This window comes from Camelina sativa, chromosome 2 (genome assembly GCF_030686135.1).
Source record: "Camelina sativa cultivar CO46 ecotype springtype chromosome 2, ASM3068613v1".
Lineage (NCBI taxonomy): Eukaryota > Viridiplantae > Streptophyta > Magnoliopsida > Brassicales > Brassicaceae > Camelina > Camelina sativa.
This window is the reverse complement of record NC_141881.1, coordinates 19118063-19138073: the sequence shown is the minus strand read 5'-3', so window position 1 is coordinate 19138073 and position 20011 is coordinate 19118063. Positions and strand designations below refer to the sequence as shown.

Sequence of the window (20011 nt, the reverse complement as noted above, 5' to 3'; positions counted from 1 at the left end):
TTTTATCCATATAGATATTTCCTAAACAATCGGCCTAATCAATAAACAACAATATTTTTAAAACCGGACCAGAAGATGAACCAAAAGTCTTTCGGGTTACTGGGCCAATTAGTCGAACTGGTTGACCCACAGGTCAATTATTTTATTGGTTTGTTTACATTTTATAAATATAAGAAAATGTAATTTATAAGGTTGTACATTTAAAAATATAAATTAAACATTAGTTATATATATAGTTAATCTATAAAATAAATTACATTTTTAATAAAAAATAGCTCCGCGGTGTACCGCGACTGAATGTCTAGTTGTATTTATTTTTAAAACAATTAACAGAATAATAATTAAATATGTTATCATTTCTCACACAAATTTAATAGTAAGGGAAAGTTTCACTAAAATTTACTTACAAATATACAAGTCAAAATTATATTAATTTCTTAAAATTAATATAAATATTAATTTCTTAAAATCAATATAAGTAAAATATTCTAAAAGGGCTATAAAAACATATCAATTAATATAAAGTTAATAAAAATAAAGAACATATAACTTACTAAAAAAATCATATAAAAACAAAATGATATTTTTATGTTAGTATTATTATCATAATAATTTAAATAACAAGCTTTCAATAGTTATTATAATTGATTATAAAAAGAAGTATATTACCCCTGAATTATCTCCAATTCATTAAAAGAAACTTAATTCCCAATAAATACAGATTTATATATATTCATAAATAAATATAAAAATGACAACAAATTAGGGGATATCATGATATGTGATTATTTATATATATCTAAGTATGTAAACTAATTAATCTCAACATTTAGTGTGATTATTCATTAAAAATGGGAATATTGATAACCAAATAGGAATATACGTTCTAATTGTATATTCATCTTTTTTTTTTTATTTTGGCCAAGAAAGTTCCTTGAGTTAATTTTTTTTTTTAACGGCAAACAATTATATTATTATAAACATGTTACATAATACATGATATATGAACAATTCAAAAACAACCATTAAAACAAATAAAGGAAATTGAATATAATTTCGACGAAGAAGTGGAAGTAATCCTGCTTTCTTAACGGAAGCCTTATAGGCAACAGATGAAATCTGTTAAGTCCCCTCTTCGTATACTCGTAAAAGGCTAACATCTTGTAGATGAAACTCCTAAATGCTTTTCGCATCACTTTGATTAAACCAATACACTGATATGTTGCTTGAAAAGCTCCTGGATCATGTCTTTTGAAACGTTGTATGCGTCTTTGCCGGTTTGTGAACATGAATTCTCCGTTCATAACACCTAAACTTTTTAACCGATGAATAGAGAGAACATCATAGTCAGACCATGTCGAAAGTAGAAGGCCAAAACAAAGCCTGCGTAAATCAGTTCCTTCAATCGAGATGGTTAACTTGTTGATTCCCGGATCGAAAATCCAAATGATATCTCCATACAAATGGTGCAGAGAAGAATCATCGGTTGAGAACCGGACATAACGCCGGTGAGGAATACCACCGGAAACAAACCCTATATAGGGACAACCATCCCGATTCAAATGAATCGGTATTACATGAGACAAAGGACATCGATCGGATGAATCTGACCAATACGGCAAGTTAAGATGATAGGCTATCGAAATTGAAGAATAAAACAGAAGCGAGTGAAAGCCCAAATCTTGAATCACCGGAAGAGAAGCATATATCACCATCGTCACAATATGGCTAAGAGCATAGATCTGAAATCTGTGATTTGTCGTTATTTACACTATAAAAACCAGAAACTTGCAGAAAAAAAGAGAAGTAAAAACTAGAGAGAAGTAAAAACTACAGTAATTTTAGTATATTTTGTTATAGTTACATAAGAAACATGCAAAATTGTTGTGATTACAAGATAAAACATAAGAATATATGAATTTGATTTTTAAACCACACAAGACATATTGCAATAAATAATAACATTTTATCAATATTTTATCTACCATAAAACCTCTTACACATTCAAATATTTCATGGATAAAACGTATTTTTCAATACGAAAAACGCAGCTTTAAATAAATAAATAAAAAATTTTAGTTACATATTATGTTTGATACAAACAAATATTGGTTATAGGATAATAATTTTCTTTAAATCGGTTTATCCCGCACATAATGCGGGTTGTTACCTAGTTTATATATATCCTTTACAACCGACCTAAACCCTTAATTAAAAGTAAAAATACCAAAACCAATTTTTAATAAGAAAAAGGAAACACTATAATAACTTGAAGAAAATAATAAGTTTTTCAATCCTGTGGACCCAAGTGAGAGAGTATGGGATTACTTGACCCCCATTAATTAGAAAAAAAATATAAATTTTATATAATGTAAATTTACCAGTTTTTAATACAATTTATTATAATCAACCCATAAAAAATCCCTTTTATAATAAAACAGAAGTACATAACATTGTTTTGTAGACTATATAATTAAGTTGATTACAAATAGGTTAATAGATTAATTGATAGATTAATTGGTTACAAGTTAAATAGTGGGTGCAACCTTAATTTATTGTTTTCGAAAATCTTAAAGAGAATATCTAAAAAATCATTTGACATCATCTAACTTACCATAATAATTTCCTTTATTAAATTATTCATCAAATAAAATTCTTTAATATCTAACTTAACATATTAATTTGTTAATTATCTTTATACTTCACCTCTCATTTTTATATGTGAGTCTATTTTGTGAAACAAATAAATTATCATGTTATTTATTATAGTTAAAAAATAGTTTTATTTCTATATATTCCATAATTTTTTTTTTTTAAACAAATATAAATTGTTCAATCTATTAAATATTCAAGCTTTAGTAATATTATTCTTTAAAAATAATATCTATTGAATTAAAAAATTTACTGAGTAATGAGTCAAAATTTGAATATGTAAATTCAATTTCATTTTTTGTTGAATTTTATAATTTTATATGATATAATAAACTTTAAATAATTTATTTTGAAATATTTTGAAAATATTGAAACTTGATATAAAAGTTAGAAACTATAAACCTTGTAAATTGATTTGTTATAGCAATGTCAATAATATGTCGCTATAATATGAAAGAATTTTAAGAAACCAAGTATATTAAAACAAAAAGTATAACAATATATTAAATTACTCATAATATAATAAATCGTTTTTTAAAAACCAAATTTACAAAATTATGTCTTATAATGACATTCATGTCATAATGTAGAATAAACATTGTTGAAATAACTTCACATACATAAACTAATACAACATATTAAAATTTTATTTTCAAAATATAAAATATACAAAATTTTGTATAAAATAAAATTTAACCAGTGTTATAGCACGGATAATTATCTAGAATCATTAACAATATACAACTTACATAATAGGTGTTTTTTTCAAGCCATCATATTTAGCATATGATTTTATTGTATAATGTTTTATTCAAAAAAACTATTAAAAACAATCACATAAATTATATTTTATATAAAATTTACAATATAAATAAAATGAATTTCAACCCGTGCTCTAGCACGGATCTTAATCTAGTATATATATATATTAAATCTAAATAAAACCCATAACTCAATTTTTTTTGGTTCCATTTTCTTTCAATATTTCAGTAGCCCTTTTTTCTATGTATGGAAATACAGTTTTGCTACCAAAAAGAATTGTGAATTAATAAGAGTCAAGGATTAAAAGAGCCACGAGTAAAGATGTCTGGGAAGGATCTGAATTGTAACGTCGTGAGCAACACCAACCACCGAGAATGAGAGATTCTCGTTCAATACTCTGTTTCTGTGTATAAGAAAGTACCCATCTTGAGGCAGAGTTAACCCACCCCTCTCTTCTATCTTAATTCTTAACCAACTCGTTCCTCGGTCCTCGATGATCATTCTTGATCACAACGATACAATTGAGAGTTTCAACGGAAGTGTTTTCATGAAGAGCGGGGTGTTTAGACTAAATATATATGAACTCGACGGTTCAAGCTGATTCTAAGATCGATCTATCTATGCCTTTGACCCCATCCCCATGCATGCATAATCATATAGTATTTAATTTAATGGGGAAAATTCCTAAAAAAAACCTCAACTTATTTTTATTTGGACGTTTAATACCCAATGGTTTTTGGTTGGAACAAAAATACCCGATATATTAAATTATTGTCAAATAAAACCTTATCTTTAAATTGTTAGTAAATTTTAACCTGGGACTTAACAGCGTTAATTGGCCGTTACAGAATTTTTAACAGGCGTTAAAATTCAGTTAGACGTTTTTAAATGTATATATACAATCTGTTTACTGAAAATACAAATGTGTCACTGTAGCCTAGTGGTAGTGTGTGTATTCTGTACCCAACCGAACCAGGGTTCGAGACCCTCCACTTGCTGTTCCGGTTTATCTTCCTCTTCAATCGCCGGCGTAAGACAAAGACCGTGACCTTATCTCCATGGACTTTTCCGTGACCTCGCTCCGATAAGTCTGGATCGTCTTCTTCTTCTTCCTCTTTGTCTCTATCTATCTTCTTCTTCGTTGTTGAGATTTTCAGAAATCTGATTCGATTTAGATCTCGTCTTCTTCTATGCTCTGTTCAACCAATGGTTCAGATCCAGAATTCTCTACAACAGCTTGCGGTATTACATCAAAAGCAGTCGACAGTCTAAAAAAAAAAGGCAAACAAAAAAAACAACGATGCAGGAGGCTACAGCGACACATTCATATTGTTAAGTAAACGGATTGTATATATATGTTTAAAAGTGTCTAACTGAATTCCGTTTAACGCTTTAAGATAAAGTTTTATTTGACAATAATTTAATATATCGAGTATTTTTATTCCAACCAAAAACCATTGGATATTAAACGTCCAAAAAAAAATAAGTTGAGGTTTTTTTTTAGGAATTTTCCCTAATTTAATCTTAACTCTCTTATATATGTAACACATCTTCCTTACATATTGATTTTTTGTTTCCTTCTCTTTTAGCCATATCATGTTTTATTTTCTTGGTTACATTTTCTTAAAAAATTGTTCTTAACATATATATATATATATATATATATATATATGGAAAACGATCTGTATCCCCATAGGAACTTTCATATAGCACCACAACTACACAGAATTTGAATCTCGATCTCGGTCCACACAAACAGGAAGTTCCAATCTAGTTTTCCCCTAATTTCAAAATTTAAAACCCAGAAACACATAATCATGGTTTACAATTGGTTTACTGTTGCCCAGGTAACCATTAACCATAAAACAATAAAACTAAACCGGATTAACCAAAATTCAATATCAAACCGAGAGAAATTTATCACTGTAGTGTAGGGGTTCATCGTTCGTCTTTCATCTCTTTCGACTCTCTCAAAAATTGTAACTTTGCAATTTCAAAATATTATTATTTTTTTTTTCTGATTTGATTCTTCAAGCCCATTCTATTTTAGAGTCAAAACTTTATTATAGAGCAACATTTGCTCCAACCCTACTCTATATTTTACTCTAAAATAGAGAAAATGATGAGATTGCTCTATATTTAGAGTAACTCTATTCTTAACTCTAATTTTTTACACTATCTCTATTTTAGAGTCAAGTATAGAATAATACATTGGAGAAAAACCATGCTCTATTTTAGAAATGCTCTATTTTAGAATTATTCTATAATAGAGTAAAAAATAGAGATATACAATGGAGGTGGTCTGATTAATTTGTGACCAAAGTGTTTATTCGTAAAAAGCCTCTAGTCGAAGAATCTTGAACGTCGATTTCTATCCTTATTGATTTGATCCAACGGTTAGATTAAGCATTGTTGATATAGGTTGACAACGCAGCGTTTTGAAGACAAATATTAGATTCGCTGACAACAAAAGGAAAGAGAACATAATTAAAATTAACATATCACACGAAAAAAACATTTATTTCATGGATTGACAACGTTAACATAACTTTGCATAAAATAGCCACTAAATAAAATATTAACGAAAATACCCTTGTAATTAAGTAACTAGTTTTTTGTTTGGTTATCAAATGTTACATTCTTTTAGTTTCTATAAAAAAAACAAAAAAATAATATAAAAATAAATATTTGGAGGTAAATGTCAAATTAAAAACAAAAAAAAGTGAGAAGAGATAGAGAGAGAGAGCAGAACTTGAACTACTAACCAAAACTATTAACTTGAACTTGAGGGAATTTTGCACTTACACCCACTTTTCCCTAAACTATTAACATACACACCCACTTTCTACTATCACTATACTTTTCTTATGTAAAATTACAATTTACATCCTCCAACTAAACTAACATTCTCTTTTTATTTTTTCGTTTTCTTTCTCATTTCTCTCTCTATTATCTCTTTCTCTTTTAATATTTTATTTGTTTAACATTTGTTTTTTATTTTCATTAATATGTTTAAGTTTAGTAACTTTAGTTGTTCACAAAAAAAAAGTTAAGATAAAATAATTTATGAGACTAATCTAAATCAAATACAATTGAATTGGTCTTGATAGTCAAATCAACAATTTATAACTCTAAACTAAATTAATTAAATAATTTAGAAATTAATGAATTTATTTAACTAAATTTTCAATATGAAATAGACTGTTTGTTCAATATGAAATAGACTGTTTGTTCACATACTTTAAGTTTAAATTAGATGCATAATGGATTAACAAAATATTGCATTCATAAGTAGTTATCCATTTGGATAAGTTTTAAGGAACTTTGATTTGTTAACATTACCCACAAATTCTATTGGTATCCACATGACCATGAACATATGGATTTGATTTTGTCGTTGTATCCTAAACCCTAAATTTCTATAACTTGCAAATTCGGTTGGTATCCACATGACTACAAATATATGGATTTGATGTGTTGCTAGTACCACATTTATGGTCATGTATTATGAATTTGATAAGAAACTTTGATGTGTTACTAATACACACATTATGGTCATGTGTTACTAGTACCCATAAATTCTATTGGTATCTACATGACCACGAATATATAGATTTGATGTTGTCGTTGTATCCTAAAACCTAAATTTCTAGAACCCACAAATTTTATTCGTATCCACATGACCATGAACATATAGATTTGATGTTGTTGTCGTATCCTAAACCCTAAATCTCTAGAACCCACAAATTCTACTGGTATCCACATGACCATGAACATATGGATTTGATGTTGTCATTGTATCCTAAATCCTAAATCTCTAGAACCCACAAATTCTATTGGTATCAACATGACCATGAACATATGGATTTGATGTTGCCGTTGTATCCTAAACCCTAAATCTCTAGAACCCACAAGTTCTATTGGTATCCACATGACCATGAACATATAGATTTGATGTTGTCGTTGTATCCTAAACCCTAAATCTTTAGAACCCACAAATTCTATTGGTATCCACATGACCATGAACATATGGATTTGATGTTGTCGTTTTATCCTAAACCCTAAATCTCTAGAACCCACAAATTCTATTGGTATTCACATGACCATGAACATATGGATTAGACGTTGTCGTTGTATCCTAATGTAGAGTAGTTCATTTAAAATATAGTAATATGAATCTTAAAATATAGAAAATATAAAATCATAATTTATTGTATAAAAATAAATAGATAATTTTTTGATAATAACTATTTAAAGTGACAACAAAAGAAAAGTAAGAGTAAAAGAAAAATAGGAGAGGGAGAGAGAAAGAGAAAGAGAAAGAGAAAGAGAAAAACCATACCTTCAACTTTTATTTCTTATCCACAAACAATCTTCACATCTACTAAAACAATTGGCAACAACCAATCCAACGGTGGAGAATAAAAGCAACATAAAGAATAGAAAAGTTTTAACTTACCACTTACCTTCTATGCTTCTGAGGACAAAAATGTAAAAGAAACAGGGACACATAAGCAGCAAACTTGAGAAAGTATAGAGAGTTGGAAAAGTAGGTTATTGTGAAAGAAGTCTCCACCAAAGTGGGTGTGGGTGTTAATTTCCCATATTTTGATTCCATGTTTGTATATTATATTATTTTATATATTATATCCTTAACTATTAACTAGTAACTGAAACAATAGATTTAAATTGTTTCCAAATCTCCATATATGAACTAATTGTTTTTTGAGAATATGCAATAGATACCACAAAAATAAAAAAGAATTAAGTAACTACCATTGATGTGACAGAGTGTTCTCTCTCTTCATATACAATTACTCTTATACTCATTACATATATTACATGTTATTTGTTTAAATATCATACTAGGTGATACTCCGTGCTACAGCACGGGATTATATATTTAATTAGTTACTTTTTTTGTAATTTATATTTTTGTAATGTAGTTTTTTTTTACTTATTTTCTTTGTTTATATAGTGTTTATTTGTATATTTGGAGTTATACAATAAATTGGAAATCTTAACAGAGTAAGTAGTTTGTAGAATATAGTTTTTTACGGAAATAGACACACCGCCATATTGGATAGTAGTTTTGTAAGAGAATAGACACTTTACAATATCGGATAGTAGTTTTGTAAAAGGATAGACACACCACAATATTGGATAATAGTTTTGTAAGAGGATGAGTTTTGCTTTCTTCTGGTTTGTCATCAAAAGAGGAGAAGTTGCTTGTTAAATTTTAGTGTGAGATATTTCAGTGGTTAGGAAACCATTGTATTTACAGTGAGATTAGGTATATTTAATTTATCATTTAGAAGTTAATATTTGATATATCAAATCTCAGTAAAATTGTAAAAAACCAATAATTTATAGTTTGATAAAAATACATGTTTTCACGGATTTAACTCAAACTTTTTTTATATTTTAAAAATTTTAAAAGTAAAAATATTAATATTACTGAAATATTTTATAGACTTTAATATATTATAATATTTTAAATTTTTGACGAAATTCAAATATTTATAATAATTTAAACATTCTATAAAAATTTAAATATTTATAATATCTTAATTTTTTTTAAAAAGTAAATATATTATAATATGTTTACTTTTTAAAAGTTTAAATATGCTCAAATATAGAATTAAATTAAACTGTTAAATTTGGATACCTGATAAATCAAGCTTCCTACTCATTTGTACTCAAAACATATTAGTCATATATTTATAGTGATTATGAATCATATTCCTCAATATTTAGTCGATGTGGGATATGTAATACACATTTTCTAAAAATTAGTTCACAACTTTACATATATATAATTTCTGCGTTTTTTATTCTTTCCATATGTACTAATCATAATTAATTACTATAATTTTGTTAAGGAAATATTGAAAAACTTAAACTAAATTAAGATTTATTTTTATTTAATTGTATTAAATTGATTTGTTTTTTTGTAAATATCTCACAATATAAAAGCAAATCAAATAAGTTTACATATATATACAATTTCGTATTTAATCTATTAATTATTTTGGAAGCAACAAAATCACAATCAATATTAAATCTTTATCATATAAGCAGAATGATTTATTTATTTATTATATAGTATACTATTTTTGTTTATCTATACAGTTAACTACATACTAATTTGCCATTTTAAATATATTTGATATAATTCATAACATAAAATCATTTAAAATTGAAACATGTCAACTTTTTATCAATACAATTTAATGTCACGATCCAGTTAATAGCTAACTTTGATAACCAAATTTTATATTAAAAGATTCGGTTCGGTTATTGATCTCCATGGAAATCTTTTACTACATGAAAATTTTTTGCCCCACAATAGACACACTTTTGAGTTATAAACTTGCTAGTAACTGAAACGCACCTTAACAATTCGTCCAAAATAAGTAACTTATTAAAGCTGTATCTTACTCTTTTTTCGCAAAAAAAAAGAAACTTATTAAAGCTGTTCAAAATGTCCGATTAAACATGACAAGTCAAATCCTCCGCTAATCTTCTTTGTAGTCGCACTCGCCCCACGAAGACTCGGTTACGAGAATCTTTTGACGTTCCATTGAACAAATAATGAAATGGAAACAAAAAATTTCTCACTCTCATAGTTCATCAACAACTTCTTTACCCTTAATCGTAACATTGTTCTTTTTGTTTGCGCTGTAGCTCCCGAAGAGACTCTCTATTTCTTCTAAAGGCACACCACGTGTCTCCGGAAGGAAAGTGAAGAAGAAGACCCATGCGATGGCCGCAACTCCGGCGAAGAGAAGGAACGCACCACCGATGGTGAGACCCTTAGAAAGAGACAGGAATGTCATTCCGATAATACCACTCATAAGTCTATTCAACATCACTCCCAAACTTGCACCTTGAGCTCTTAGCCTCACGGGGAATATCTCTGAGCAGTACACCCACGTCACGGGGCCTGCACCTATTGAGAATGTTGCCACAAAAGACATCACTGTTGTAACGCTAAGCCCTATAGCCCACTTGATAGTTTGTCCGGGGTTCCTGCCGATTACTGTAAGACTAGTTCCAAGTAATGTCAAGGAAATAAACATTCCGCCCATACTCGTAAGTAACAAGGCACGGCGTCCAAACCGATCAACCACACAAGTCCCTACCACGATGAAGAGGGTCTTGACAACTCCGACAGCCACCGTAGCCAAAAGCTGGTCATTCTTGGATCTCAGTCCAGCCTTTGAGAAGATGGTCGGAGAGTAAAGCACGACCGCATCGATTCCAGAGGCTTGCTGGGCTAAGTGGATACCAAGGCATGCTATGAGGATGTGTCGAACAGACGGGGTTGGTCTGACAAGAAGGTCCTTCCACACACCTTTACCGGCAGTCTTCTTGTTTGGCACGACTATAACATCGTCTGTCATATCATCAGGGATTCCAGCCGCACGTTTGATGTCATTGAGCCTAGAGATGGCTTCTTCTTTAGTGTTTGAGGTTTTGTCAAGAACTTTAAAAGCATCTCCAATGCGACCTTGGAGGACTAGCCACCGTGGAGACTCCGGCATTGCCAACACTCCAATGGCTAGGAATACCGAGGGAATCGCTCCAATCCCTAACATGAACCTCCAACCGAGATGCTCGGGAAGCTTGGAGAAGAAGTAGTTGGACACATATCCTAAAAGTATACCAATGTTGATAAATATCTGCATAGAAAAAGAAACATATTATCATCAACCTCCATCTAAAATTCTTTATCTCAATTAATAGTAAGGGAGGTCGAAACTATATATTGTACCTCAGGGAAAGAGCTAAGAAAACCACGTGAGGAGGCAGGAGCGACTTCGGCGGTGTAAACAGGCGCAATCATCATAGCATAACCAACACCGATACCAGCTACGAAACGACCCACCATAATGAAAGGATAGTTTGTGGCAAAACCCATGAGAATAGCACCACAAAAGAAGAAGGCTCCTGCCAACACTATGGTATATCGTCTTCCAATCCAATCAGAAGTTCTACCGGCCACGCCTGAACCGATTATAGAGTAGATATTCAGAATCCCCATAAGAATCTCAAGTTGTACATCCGACAGTTTCAAATCGTCTTTTATGAAAATTGCAGCTCCACTGATCACTCCTATATCTGCAACATCCATAAAATGTAAGGATAATTATTTAAACCGTAAAATCAAACCAACCTTAGTGACTGATAAGAATTCATAACGAAATACGAACCGTAACCAAGGATTATAGACGTCATTGATGCTAAGATTGCACAAGCAAAAGCAAATCGGTTTCTATTCCCTCTTGGCGGCTCGGGCTCCGCAACAACAACGCCTTGTTGTTCTCCTGAGGAACTCATTGTGCCCACCGTGATTGTAAAACTTAAAGTGAAAAAAAAGTAATTGGTAAGGAGAAGAGAGTGTTACTAGCAGGAAAAAAAATTAAGTTTCTTGTGAGTTAAGCAATCTATTGGAAGATGAGAATTTAAATAGATGTGGGATGCTCACAGTTGAAGCCAACTAACAAACAATCATCCAGTTAATTAATCAGTTACAGAAAATAGTCACTTGAAATTCCAATTATAGAACTCGGATATCAAGATACACATGGTTTTACTCTAATCCACAAGATTTGTCCTAAAATTAGCAACTTTTAGTAAGAACAGATCATTTACGATTTTAAGTTTTGTCATCTCACTCTTTTTTTTGGGTTATTACCTTATCTAAATTTAGAAACATAAGTTAATAGACATCCTCAAATTTTTTATAATTTTAAATGCAAGAAAAAAACATATGGTTCACCTTAAAAAAAGATTCTGTCTCTTTCTCTCCAAGGGCTACTGCATATTTTACTATAATCAACTTTTTAGAGGTATTAAAAGTCTTCTTCTCTTCCTCTTTGTCATTCTCTCTTTAGCTGTTTTTTATCATCACTCTTAAGAAAAACAAAATACACATCGTATTTATAAGAGAAACAAAATTAGTGTAAAAAAGGAAAAATAAAATGCTAGTGTACGAAGGCAAAAAAGAAACTTAAATTTTTTTAGAAAAACTCATAAACACTCGGTGAAAGTGTTCTAACGGCCAATCATTCATATTAAATATTATATAAACATACTGATAAGACTTTGTCCACACATTATATGTTAACATTCTGATTTTTACCAAATTTTGTCGCACAATACATAAATTAGTAACTAAATTGATGATTATAACGTTGATCATCTAAATTATGTTTATTGATGTATGTCATATTATAAATCCTAGTCTTTGTGAGGCACTTAATTCAGTTGTAACGTGTAGACATGTAATAAGTTAGTACTCTGTGTACCTTGCAGAAAAAGAAAAGTTTTCCACTAGATGGTATGACTGAATTGTTGCTTTTGTATTGGTGATATATGCAAGTGCGATAACGGCGCGAGAAACCTATGAGCATCGATCGATGCCATGTGGAGCTGTCGGTCGATACAATAAGGGATTTTGGGAAATGTCGAGCATGCATCGATCGACACAACGAGTGTGTCGGTCGATGCAAGGTGCCTGCATCGATCGACACAGGGTGTGTAGGTCGATTCAACCTTCGTCTGGTGACCCTGTCGATCGACACCAGGAGAGTGTCAGTCGACACAACCTTTTTAAAACGCGGCTGATGTCTGTTTTTACCTGGTTTGATTGTTTATTGTTGTTTATTGGTTGAAGTTTCTCAATTGCTTGTGTCTAGAGTCCAGTAGATGGGAGGATTGTCTCACTGAGTGTTTATGACAATACTCGTGCATCTCAATTTGTGTTTGTGTTACAGGTAAAGACAAAGTGCGATCGTGAAATCCAGACAATGGATGACGATGTTCTAGAGACTTGATTGGTTGTTGTCTGGCTCTTGTTAGGTTGGTAGAGTGGAGTCTTTAGAATGTTGTCTAGCTCTTGTTAGGTTGCTAGAGTGAAAGAAGGCAAAAAAAAAAAAAAAAAACTCAAAACTTTTTAGAAAAACTCATAATTTGTTTAAGTAAGAAGATTACTAGTTATAGTACTAGAATGCAAGCATTGAAGGTTTTAACTATAATGAATGCAACAGTGAAGGTTTTAACTACAATGAATGCAAAAACTCATAATCAGCCATTTAAGCGTGTATTGATTTGCAAGAACTAGAGTGTTTGATGATAATAGTTGGACTTCAAAGATCCAAACAACAAGAAGAACAGAAAAATCACAACTATCCATATCATTTTCATTGTTAATTCAAAAAACATATCAACGCAAAAACAATTTTTTTTTTGGTTCAAACTCACAATTCAATGAAATGAAAATGTACTTAAACACTCCGTGAAAGTGTACTAACTGCCAATCATCTATATTAAAATGTTGTATAAGCATACTGAGAAGACTTTGTCCACACATTATATGTTAAGTTTCTAATTTTTACCAAATTTTGTCGTGCAATACATAAATTAGTAACTAAATTGATGGTTATAATGTTGATCATTTAAATTACGCTTATTGATGTATGTCATTTTATAGATCCTATTCTTTATGAGGCACTTAATTCAGTTGTTACGTATATACATGCAGAAAAAGAAAAGCTTTTCCACTACTTTTCCACTAGATGGTATGACTGAATTGTTGTTTTTGTGTTGGTGATATATACATACAACATATGCTGGTTGGTGCATGTAACCATACAAATTCATTTGTAAGTATCGATAACTGTAAATCATTTTGAGTTCGAAGTGTGGCGATGTATTAATTTAGTATATATATTTGCTTAACATTTTTTCTAATAATCAATATATATATATATATACTAGATAAGGCATGTGTTATTTTTATTTTTTGTCGAAAATAAATTATATTGATGATGAATTATGATAATCCAAATACAACTGTTTGTAGAGCCAATCCGGAGGATTGAAACAATCAAAGTAAAAATTACAATTAATACTTCCATATTGTGCCAACAGATGAGCAACTCGATTACCCTCTCTCTTAGTAAAGCTGAACCCAAGACATGTGAAGTATGATGCCCATATTTTAATATCCTGTATTATCCCTTCAATTGAAATGTCTATATAATTTGAGGTGAGGATCTTGTATAATATTTGACAGTCTCCTTCAAAGCAGACTGAAGTAAAGCCCTTAATCCATGAATGTTGGAGAGCCATTAGTACTGCCTTTGCTTCTGCTTCCAATGTCGAGCTTGTTGTTCCGAGACGTACTGAACCCCACCCTTGTGATATCCCTTCTTTATTTCGTATTATCCAACCTCCATTTGATTGATTTGTGATATTATCGAAACAAGCATCATAGTTGCATTTCCATAAAGTCTCCATAGGTCTTTGCCATTTGATCACTTCCTGCAAATTTCGTGTTCCTCTTGAAGGTTTTTTAGGGTTAAAGGATATCCAATCTTGAACATCATTTTGAGCTCTCTGTATTAAGGTATTCGGATGGTTTGTTAGATTTTCAAATATAAATATGTTTCTTGACTTCCATATATGCCAAAGTAACCAGAGCGGTAGTAGCTTTGTTGTATAATTGATATTTTCAGTACAGTCGATATCTAAAAAAGCAGTTATAATAGTTTCACTATCATAGTTCCTGTCCAAAAGTATATCGATAGGTACTTGTGCTTGTCTCTATATTAGTCTCGCGTATCTGCATTGGAATAGGATGTGTTTAATTGTTTCATCAGCTTGGAAACATCTCGGACAAACAGGATCAATATTCTTTCCTCGTGTATTCAGTCTTGTTATTGATGGTAATGCTTTGGAAAGAACTCGCCAAAGGAAATGTTTCACTTTAGGGAGAATATTAAGTTTCCAGATCCTCTGTTTCAAGATTACAGAGACATGTGGTATGGGCGGATGATCCAAATGTAATTGGTTTTGCATACTTAACCAGTAGCCTGATCTTACAGTATATTCACCCGAATTATTATAGTGCCAAACAATTTTGTCAGGTTTTGGTACACTTGATAAATACAGAGATCTAAGCTGGTCACGGTCCTCCTGTTGGATATGTGCTAGAAGTTTATCATCATTCCAAAAACGGTAGGAACCTGTATTTTTGATCAGGTCACAAACTCTGAGATCATCATCTGTCGAGAAACTATGAATTGGTTGTGGGGGTGCTGTTGGTAGAACATTATCAAGATTTACTGAATTGAAGTTACATCACCAATTTGGTATCTATAGCCTGCTTTGATTATCGCTAGTCCCTCTAAAATTGATGCCCATCCGTATGATTGATACGGTCTTTTCTTAGCCTCTAAAATGTGTGTATCAGTGTAGTATCTTGCCTTCATTATTTTTGCGAATCTGGATTCAGGGTGCTGTATCAACCTCCATACTTGCTTAGCAAGGAGGGCATCATTAAATTTAGCTAAATTTTTGAATCCTAAACCCCCTTTTCCTTTAGAATACTGTAATCTTTGCCATGCTACCCATGAGATTCCCCTCTCATTATTACTCTTTTCCCACCAAAACTTTTGTAGAATTTTATCTATCTCTGTTATCACACTCGTTGGTAGCTTAAAACACGACATAGAATATACGGGCATTGATAGGGCAACAGACTTGAGCATTATTTCTTTACCAGCCTGCGATAATCTTTTTGTACTCCAAGATGAAGTTCTTTGTCGAACGTTATCCACTATATAATCAAACATCTCCGCTTTTTTCAGACCAAACTGTTCAGGTAAGCCCAGATATTTTCCACCACCCCCATGATTTGGTATGTCAAGAATTTTCTTTAAACGTTCTTGGGTCTAACCATGTACCTGTGCTCCAAAAGTGATCATTGATTTATCTTTGTTTATCATCTGACCAGAATAGTATTCATAAACCTCAAAGGTTTCCTTAATTGCTCTGCAATTTCTAGTATTTGCTTGATAGAAGAATAAGGAATCATCTGCAAATTGCAGATGACTGACCGCAGGGACTCCATTACCAATCTTAACGCCTTTGATATCTCCACTTTGTACTCTAGTTCTGATTAAATGGCTCATAATGTCAGCACATAAAATGAATAGATAAGGGGAAAGGGGATTCCCCTGTCGAATTCCTCTTCCAGACCATCTCCAATGGTTTTCCCTATTTTTTCCTCTAAAATAGAGAAACTCTATAATAGAGGTGACTTTTGCTCCAATGGATACCTCTATTTTTTCCTCTAAAAAAGAATATTCTGTAGAGATTCCTTTTTTATTTTATTATTAATACCTTTTACTTATAAAATTTGCAAACTAACCCATTTATTTTAGTATTTGTGAAACTTTCATAAAATTATGATATTATTTAAATTTATAACATTCATAAATATTATTTAAATATCACATTTATTAAAAGAAATACATTGCATCATATAAAATAATAAAAATGTTAAAAGTTTAAGAACCATTAAATATATAATTTATTTATTTTGATCATAAATATAAAAGTGTTAAAAGTTCAAGGACCATTTTATAAATAAAAAAGTTCAGCTCTATTATAGAGGAAAAAATAGAGTTCCTCTATATATAGAGGAAAAAATAGAGATCTCTATTATAGAGGTAGAAATAGAGATGGGTTGGAGTAGATTTTACTCTAAAATAGAGTTAAAAAGCAAATATAGAGGTGGATTGGAGATGCCCTCAGGGATAATCAAGCCATATGGTGATCCATTTATTAATACAAAGTAGCTGACTGATCGAACAGAAGCCATTATCCATTTTATCCATTGCTCATTGAATCCAAATAACTGCAATGTAACTTCGAGGAAATTCCATTCTACACGATCGTAGGCTTTAGTGACATCAGTTTTAATGGCCATATAGTTTTGTGCTACTCGTTTCCTTGATTTTAGTGAATGCATAACCTCATGAGCAATTAAAACATTGTCTGTTATTAATCGACCAGGAATAAAAGCAGCTTGTGAATCAGAAACTATGGAGTCAAGGTATTGTTTTAATCTGTTCACTAAGCATTTTGAAATGATTTTGTATATTACATTACATAATGCGATTGGTCGAAAGTCAGCCAGGGTAATGGGGTCTGTTATTTTCGAAATCATACGGATGTTTGTGTGATTCAACCCTCTCTTCATGTATGATGTCTCGAAAAATTCTCTTACTTCTTTGATTATATCCGGTCCAATAATGCCCCAATAGTGTTTGTAAAATCGAGCTGTAAGTCCATCTGGTCCCGGAGCTTTGTCATCTCCAATGGAAGATAAGGCAGCAAAAATCTCTTCACTTGAGAATTCTTTCGTTAGCTCAGCATTTATCTCGGGAGTTACCGTAGCAGGGAAGTCACCAAAATCTATTGGAGAGACCGGAATACGGCTAGATGTGTAAGCGTTGGTGAAATATTGTTGTGCATGAGCACCAATTTCATAGTCCCCTTGAATTATATTTTGCATTCCATCTCGAACGTCCTTGATATGATTTTTAGCATGTCTTATCTTAGTACTAGCATGAAAATATGCAGTATTACGATCTCCAAGAGTCAGCCATTGATTTCGGCTCTTTTTTTTCCAATAATACTCTTCATCCCTATATGACGTATTCAGCTTCCTCTGTAGACTCGGAATTTTCCTTCTCTCTGATCTATTTAAGCTTGACATGGCTCTGTTTAGAGCCGTCTGCAAATGAACTATACGTTTGGCCCCATTTATATTTTCTGTGTGTTTTCTCTTTGCCATAGCTTGTCGACATCTTGTTATTTGGTCACAGATATTATAGTAGTCTTGGCTTTTACAGAAATTCCATCCTTGCTCAACAACTTTATCAAAGTCTGTTATGTTTGTGAGTCGCTTATAAAATCGAAAAGGTTTATGAGGACCATAGGATATAGGATCAAGATTTATCAGCAATGGTTTGTGATCAGAACCATTGAACTCGAGAAACTCTGTTTCTGCAGTTGGAAAAGCCGCAGTCATTTGAGAGTTCACCAATACTCTGTCAAGACATCATTTGATTGTTTGATTTTGTCTTTCGCCTACCCATGAAAATCTGTCTCCTCTTGACCTCAAATCAGAAAGATCACAATTCGATAACAATGATTTGAACCTGCGGAATGTCCATTCTTCCCTTGGAGGTCCACCTACTTTTTCCTCATTGTTTAAAATTTCATTAAAATCTTCTGCTAACATCCAGGCATCACATCTTGTTTCATTGATAGCTTCTAATTGATCCCAAAGAACATGTCTTTGACTTGGAACAGGATGGCATACACACCCGAAAAATAGAAGCTAATATTATTATGTTCATGTGTACATCAATTATCCTTTCATCTTGATAAACAGATGATAAGGAAACATCGTTTGCCCACATAAGTGCTAAACCTCCACTCCTTCCTTGAGGGGGTTGTGTTATTACATTAGAGTATCTTAAAACAGAAGCAAAATTACATATTACTGAACATTTATTTAGAGTTTCACACAAAAACAAAAGCTTAGGTTTTAAACTACGACATAAGTATTTAAGGCGAGATTGTGTTGATGGTGAGCAGATGCCCTGACAATTCCAAGAGACGACTCTCATGGGGGAAACAATGAGGGTACCGGGCCCCCCGCGCCTCCGTCCAAAGCAGTACCACTGCAGGAACCTGCAGACTCCACCCGAGACTTTTTACCAATCTGGTTGATTGCGTTATGATCTTCTATTGCTTCACGACACTGGTAGTACTGTTCCATGTCATCTCTTGTTCTCTTCTGTGTGTAACCCTTTGGTGGAAAGGAAAGGGTCACCACTTCTTTCCCTTTAGCATACTTCATGTAGATGTATCGTTGTCTTTCAGCCGTAAGTTCCGTATCCTCAAACAGGCTTGGGGAGGAATCATCATCTGATTCAGAAATGATGAATTCTTTGTTTGTCTTCGAGGGACCAACACCAGGGATCTCACCATCCGGAGCGATGGTTTCAAGTGTGTTCGTGTCTGTGTCTGCTTCATCGGGGTTGTTCTGGAAATCACGCTCCTCATGATGATCATAATCATCTGGATCATACTCTTCATCACCATTGTGACCACCATCATCCCCGTGACCATCAATACCGTCATTGTCAAAGGACAAAGGGCATTTTTTACCATCATGTGTTAAGGCACCACATCTTGAACAGAAGTTGCGGAGCCTTTCATACTTAAACTTCAGAATAGTGTTGTCATTGATACCACCAAATTGGAAATTTCTTTGAAACCTTAGAGGCGTATCAACATTCCAATTCACACATATTCTCACAAACTCGACAAGATTAGCATTCTCATCAAAATCCACATTTGCAACATTACCCAATTGATTCCCTATATAGTTAACCATGGCAGAATTGAGAAATTGGATTGGAATTCCTCGTACCTGGATCCAGAAAGGAATCACCTTTGTTTCCGCTTCAGAGATATTGGGATACCATCTATGAACCGTCAGCATCCAGTCGTTAAAAGCCCATGGACCACGCTGGAGGACCAAGTTCAGGGCTTCCTCTGTTTTGAACACAAATAATGCTCTGCCCTTGCCGAGAATCCTCCCACGACACGCATTAGCGAACCCCCAGATCTTTGGCATCTGACCAACTACCGCCCTCAAGTTTTGCTTCTTTGGGTTCACAACGCAAACAATTAGCGAGAAGCGGTTCTCATTAACGGCCCTTCC

General features: G+C 32.2%; 3 protein-coding genes across 3 annotated transcripts; all 3 read right to left on the bottom strand.

Annotated features, from left to right (window-relative positions):
• Window positions 1-1025: 1025 nt before the first annotated feature.
• On the bottom strand, window positions 1026-1715 carry LOC147948858 (uncharacterized). The gene has a single exon (XM_087468909.1). It carries the CDS (start codon window positions 1713-1715, stop codon window positions 1026-1028), a length of 690 nt encoding a protein of 229 aa, XP_087325035.1.
• Window positions 1716-9673: 7958 nt separating this feature from the next.
• LOC104725477 (putative polyol transporter 2) lies at window positions 9674-11952 on the bottom strand. Its single transcript, XM_010444146.2, has 3 exons — window positions 11631-11952; window positions 11192-11538; window positions 9674-11099 (listed from the first exon to the last, which is right to left on the bottom strand). Exons 1-3 carry the CDS (start codon window positions 11755-11757, stop codon window positions 10038-10040), a joined length of 1536 nt encoding a protein of 511 aa, XP_010442448.2. The 5' UTR covers window positions 11758-11952; the 3' UTR covers window positions 9674-10037.
• Window positions 11953-15545: 3593 nt separating this feature from the next.
• On the bottom strand, window positions 15546-18304 carry LOC147948857 (uncharacterized). The gene is made up of 3 exons (XM_087468902.1): window positions 17460-18304; window positions 16170-16380; window positions 15546-16079 (listed from the first exon to the last, which is right to left on the bottom strand). Exons 1-3 carry the CDS (start codon window positions 18302-18304, stop codon window positions 15546-15548), a joined length of 1590 nt encoding a protein of 529 aa, XP_087325028.1.
• Window positions 18305-20011: the final 1707 nt, after the last annotated feature.

Excerpts from the sequence above, each read along its gene's own strand:
- LOC147948858 (XM_087468909.1), bottom strand. The coding sequence starts at position 1,715 with ATGGTGATATATGCTTCTCTTCCGGTGATTCAAGATTTGGGCTTTCAC.
- LOC104725477 (XM_010444146.2), bottom strand. The coding sequence starts at position 11,757 with ATGAGTTCCTCAGGAGAACAACAAGGCGTTGTTGTTGCGGAGCCCGAG. Across the intron at positions 11,539-11,630 it reads GTCTATAATCCTTGGTTACG|ATATAGGAGTGATCAGTGGA; the intron begins GTTCGTATTTCG and ends TGGATGTTGCAG. Across the intron at positions 11,100-11,191 it reads TTCTTAGCTCTTTCCCTGAG|ATATTTATCAACATTGGTAT; the intron begins GTACAATATATA and ends TTTTCTATGCAG.
- LOC147948857 (XM_087468902.1), bottom strand. The coding sequence starts at position 18,304 with ATGACTGCGGCTTTTCCAACTGCAGAAACAGAGTTTCTCGAGTTCAAT. Across the intron at positions 16,381-17,459 it reads ACATCATACATGAAGAGAGG|AACTAGAGTACAAAGTGGAG; the intron begins GTTGAATCACAC and ends CCATTTAATCAG. Across the intron at positions 16,080-16,169 it reads TGATCACTTTTGGAGCACAG|TTTGGTCTGAAAAAAGCGGA; the intron begins GTACATGGTTAG and ends TTACCTGAACAG.